Source organism: Notothenia coriiceps, unplaced genomic scaffold, assembly GCF_000735185.1.
Source record: "Notothenia coriiceps isolate Sejong01 unplaced genomic scaffold, NC01 NC01_scaffold00003274, whole genome shotgun sequence".
Classification (NCBI taxonomy): domain Eukaryota; kingdom Metazoa; phylum Chordata; class Actinopteri; order Perciformes; family Nototheniidae; genus Notothenia; species Notothenia coriiceps.
The window spans coordinates 1-5488 of NW_011335975.1; the positions used below are offsets into that span (position 1 = coordinate 1).

At 40.1% G+C, this 5488-nt stretch overlaps 1 protein-coding gene across 1 annotated transcript; it reads left to right on the top strand.

The window, feature by feature from the left end:
• The first annotated feature begins 473 nt into the window (after positions 1-473).
• Positions 474-2864, top strand: LOC104941212 (solute carrier family 41 member 1-like). Its single transcript, XM_010766279.1, has 3 exons — positions 474-649; positions 1440-1584; positions 2822-2864. Exons 1-3 carry the CDS (start codon positions 511-513, stop codon positions 2862-2864), a joined length of 327 nt encoding a protein of 108 aa, XP_010764581.1. The 5' UTR covers positions 474-510.
• The last annotated feature ends 2624 nt before the right edge of the window (positions 2865-5488 follow it).

A 5488-nucleotide genomic window follows, 5' to 3' on the forward strand; every position in this document is an offset into this window, starting at 1 on the left:
ACAACAGCTACCATAACGCGAATCAGAGTAACTGTTGACTGTGGCAAGATGGCGGCCGGTCAGCTACGCTGGAAAATCTCCCATGAGCCAGCTAGTGTTTATATATATGTATGGGGCTGCCTGCCCGACCTTACGTTACGGCTGCGCCGCGGCAAAAATAGGATTCATCCTAATTTTAGAGAAAGCGCTGCGCCGAGCCGCTTCTGGGACGCGTCTGAGCCATAACGCGGTGCGTGTGGTGGAATAGACTAGAGTGGCCGCGATCCTTACGACCCCCGTGGCGCAGCCGTAACGCAACGCAGCCGTAACGCAGCGCAGCCGTAACGCAGCGCAGCCGTAAAGCGGCGCAGACGGACCCGGTGGAAACTGGGGGTGACCCTGATAAAAGCTCTCTCTGAGAACACTGAATTATTTCTTCTATCTACATTCAGTCCTTTTTTTAAATAATGTTTTCTGTTTCTCTCTTCTCTCTGTCTTTACTCTTCGTTCTTCCCTTCCATAGGCCTGGTGATGATAGGAGTGATCATTGGCTCCAGGAAGGTAGGGATCAACCCGGACAACGTGGCCACCCCCATTGCTGCCAGTCTGGGGGATTTAATCACTCTGTCCCTGCTGGCCACCGTCAGCACCATACTGTATGAATATATAGGTGAGGAATAATCTCAGCTCTGATTCATGACAATGTTCCCTCACATCCGGACCTTTTCTTTCGATCATTTCTTTTTCTGGAACGAATGAGAATGCAGTGATTTAGGGCTGCAGATCTCAATTGATTCAATGTCAACTATCAAAAGTAATCAAGAAATGTATTGAAAGTAAACTTAAGACCAAATCTTTAGTTCACAGATTTCTAATGTGATCGTGCTCCTCTATGAGAGTAAAATGTATATATTTGTGGTGTGGAAAAAAATTAATATTTATTTATTTTGTGAAAGACCAATCAATATTTTTCAGAATTTTCATTATAGATTCATACATTATCAATTAACCCATCAAATAACGGACATGAGATGATAATAATGTATATTATTTTAATTATATAGTTTGAATTATTGTAATTGTTGTATTAATAATATGAACTTGCAAAGTAACTATTAAGTAATGTTGTGAAATAAGTGTAGGGAGTAAACATTAAAATATCTTCTTCCAAATTGTAGTGCATGACACACATCTTTTTTATTTGTCATACTATATACCACCATATGGCATTTTAAACCAATGTCAATAACCAAACTGCAGCTGTCAATATTGAATTTTGTCAACTTAATTATATCATAATCACATTATCCCAAAAAATCCCAAACTGGGATCAATAAAGTACTATCTTATCTTATCATATACAGTATCCTGTCATGTATGTCTATTACTGTTTTCTCTTTTTTTCTTCATATTATTTTCTCTGAGTCAGATGTACTAGCGTGTCTCTTCCTGTTCCCCAGACGTGTGGTACCTGTCCCCCCTGGTGTGTGTGCTCTTCCTGGCTCTGATCCCCCTGTGGGTGGTGTTGGCGCGGCGCAGCCCCCAGATCAGCGAGGTGCTCCGCTCAGGGTGGCAGCCTGTTTTAGTCGCCATGTCCATTAGCAGGTACACACTTTTCATTCTTCAACGGAGAATAATATGAAAAACATCTAAATCTAACCTTTTTTTTATACAATTTAATCTCAATTAAAGGTGGGGTAGGTAAGTTTGAGAAACCGGCTCGAGATACACTTTTTGTCTACAGAGATATGGAAAATGCACCCAAATGACCCCAGAAGTGGGTCTTTTTTTTCTAAACCTCTAAAAAAGGTCAAATGTTACTTGTTTTGCATCAATCTTGATACAGGGTACTCATTATATGTTATAGTTTGGATTCCTAAAGCTTTTAGTCTTGATCCCATCATTCAGGACCATCTTCATGGACTTTGACTCAATATTGTTGCAGGAGACGGAACTGAAGCAGACATTTTCTGTACCAGATAGTTCAGGGAGATTCAGATTTTGAGGGTCAAGAAGAAGGAGGGGAAAGATGCAGGAGGCTCCATGAGCGCACAGATACAGACAGAGAGACAGATAGGGACGAGCTGGAAAGACATGGCCCCCTGTGGGCCAAGAGTAGCACGTATGTCTTATTGTTGTTTTTATTTTAAGTGGAACCATGAAAAATGAGAATTGCCTGGAATGCAAGCTTTGTTTCTATGAGCATGGTCAAATGGAGACCACATCCATAAAACTAGTCAAGATGACCCTACAGCCCATGCCGACTAGAGTCAATGAGGTACTTTCCTTACTACATTGACTACAAAGTCTTTGAAGATCTGGAAAGATTCACCAAAAACCAAACTAGTTTTTTAGTGACCAAATAAACAGCAATGTTCAGATCAATTACTTATTTATGTTTTAAATAAAGGTGAATGTATTATTATATTAATATCACTCTATAACCATAATACGTTACATTGTCTATCTGTTCATTTTGGCTGTCTTTTCAAACTAATATGGTCCCGACGTCCTCTACAGTGGACATACTGTAACATTTAAAAATAAAATAAAATAAAAAAACTCAAAGTGCTTTACAAAAAATAGACATTAAGAAAATGGCACTTAAAATCAGTCATTAAAAAGCAAAGATAATAAAATAAACATTAAAAGAAAAAATACATGGATAAAAGTTACAGTGCAGTTTAAGATATGAATAGTTTAATTAAAAGCAGCGACAAAAGGAAAAGTCTTCAGCCTGGATTTAAAAGTAGTCTGAGTTGCAGCGGAACTGCAGGTTTCTCTGAGTTTTTGTTGCAGATATTTGGAGCATAATAACTGAACGCTGCTTTACCATGTTTAGTTCTGACTGGGGACAGACAGCTGACCAGTCCCCGAAGACCTGAGAGCAAGTTCGAGTCCCACAGCAGTCAGCATGTCGATGTGTCCGTGAGACACTTCACCCCATTGCTACTGTGGGGATTGTCCAGTATTGAGTATGTAAATCGCTTTGGATAAAAGTGTCTAACAAATGCCATATTTGATGTAATGTGATGTAATGTAACATTAAAGGACATCATACATCATATTTACAGGACACACCTCTCGACATTTACAAGTACCAACAGTATCAAAGAGCATTTCACCATAGCATCTATCCGAGCTTTAAAAACATGCAGTGGAACCAAATTGCTCAGTTTCAATTATTTTTGAAGACTGTTCCAAGCGAGAGGAGCTGCGCACATAAAAGCTTTCGTACCGTCAATAGCACTTGGCTTTTTGCTTGGAAGTGATCTTGAGGAGCTGTCTCTTTAGCCGTTGTTCAATAAAAGCTCACGTTAAAAATAATACGAAGTATCGAAAGATAGTCAAAGGAGCATTTAAACGAGTAATAGGCCAAATCCATCAAGAGAAATTGCTCAGAAAAAACCCACTTCCTGAAGATTAAATATGAGCCGTTTGTTCACTGCAATTAAATAATGATAAATGTATTCTATTTGGCTTAAATATGGTTTAATTGTAAAATAAAATGGCAGGGGAAAGGATATGAATGTTGCTTTAGAGTCAATTAACCAATTTCTAACAATGAAAATGATTTAATTGTTAGGCCCACGTTTCTAACCTGACGTTACAGACTGTGATTTGATCAGTAGGTTGTATTATCTTTGCGATGACATTATGAAAAAAGCAACCAGCCCCTTCGCCTTCATGGTTTTTCACGAGACAGAAATTAATTGTATTAATGGCATCGTTTTTAATTTGTTTGAGTCATTATTTTGTATTTAATTTGAAAATGTTAACCCTTATCTAATAAAATCAAAAGCATGCATTTTATTTTTGCACGTCAGGATGATTTGGTTTGTTTGAGCGACTTCTTTCTGCTTCTGCTGCTGGTGGTGGTTTGGAGGCACTAGGACCCAGAGCAGACGCACATTAAGGACAACCAGCACATAAGAGGCTTACTGCATCTAATCTAAACTCCCCCACACACACACACACACACACACACACACACACACACACACACACACACACACACACACACACACACACACACACACACACACACACACACACACACACACACAGCACTTCACAAACATCCCATTTTAAGCACGCATACACGTCCCAGAGGCAAACACAACCATTGTATTTTCATTTAGTTTTCATTTTCTCTAAACTCTTGTTGTATTCCCCTCGTTGACCTTTACATCCATCCCACTTTGTTGGAGAACATTTGCCCATATGCTCCGTTCCTCCTTAGCAAACGTGTGTTACGTGTCTTTCACAATAAAACTCAGAGCAATCATTATAGTGAAAAAGGAAAAACTCAATCACTGCTCTCAGTGCAATCTGAGTTTCTCATCAGAGTGCTTTACTTTCATATCAGCTGTAAAACCAAAGCCAACAGATCAAAAACTGAAAGGTTTTTTTTATTAAAATTGGAACAAAGTCAGACTTTTGATGAAGTTCTTATGGGTCCTTTTTATTAACGGAAAATAAAGACCTTGTTTCTTTTATATTCCTAATACGTCATTTTGCCAACATCCTCCCAGGCAATCCAACCTCTATGATGTGAATTTGTTTGTGTGTATGATGCAGGCACACCCTGATGATGAAAACATGAAAAGCTGCGAATCATTTGTCTCCATTATTAAATGATTAATGCCGTCTCAAAACACCCAAAACGTACACACACACACAGACACAAACACAAACACACACACAAACACTTTTCCAGCTGTTAAGTACCTCTGACATCATGTTGTTCGATACACACACACACACACTGTATTTTTGTCTGTGTGCACATGTGCTTATAGTGTATATGTGATTTAGTGTGTGTGTGTGACAGTTACACACTCTCACACACACACGCACAGAGTTCAGCCGATTTATCATAATATGCTTTATCTGAAAAGTAAGTATCTTACCTCGGGATAAAGGGAGGAAAGAGGGGTTTGTGGCCAGATTGACAGAGGAAGGGTGGAGAGAACGCTCGCTGCACAGAGACGGAGAGACACACTTTCACTCCGTCCGGCATCCATCGATCACTATTGATAAGGTATTGTGGGAAGGAGAGGGCCGCAGTGTGTGTGTGTGTGTGTGGGTGGGTGGGTGTGGTGTGTGTGTGTAGAGGCTCAGTGAGTGAGAGCAGGAGGAAGGCATGTGGTGCTTACTGCAAGGGACTGGTGGAGGTTTAACATGTTAACTGGAGGAGAACTGGGGGAAAAGTTGCAAAAGGTTGGAAGTATAATGATGAGATAAAACGGGAAATAAGACGAAGAGGGGAGAGGGGGGAGAGAGAGGGAGGCAGATGGGGAGGGGGGTATGGGAGGGGCATGGTGACAAACATAGCCTGAGTTTGCTGTGCGTCTGTCTCTGAATTTAGTGTTACATTAGCTATTTCAGTTTTAAATGAAGTATTTATGTTCATATAGCTACGCAGATTTTATGCGTTTACAGTGTGTGTGTGTGTGTGTGTGTGTGTGTGTGTGTGTGTGTGTGTGTGTGTGTGTGTGTGTGTGTG

What these genes read in the sequence shown, in the direction of transcription:
- LOC104941212 (XM_010766279.1), top strand. Translation starts at nt 511, where the DNA reads ATGATAGGAGTGATCATTGGCTCCAGGAAGGTAGGGATCAACCCGGAC. An exon ending in CATACTGTATGAATATATAG is followed by an intron (nt 650 to 1,439) that starts GTGAGGAATAAT and finishes CCTGTTCCCCAG; the next exon opens with ACGTGTGGTACCTGTCCCCC. An exon ending in GTCGCCATGTCCATTAGCAG is followed by an intron (nt 1,585 to 2,821) that starts GTACACACTTTT and finishes TACCATGTTTAG; the next exon opens with TTCTGACTGGGGACAGACAG.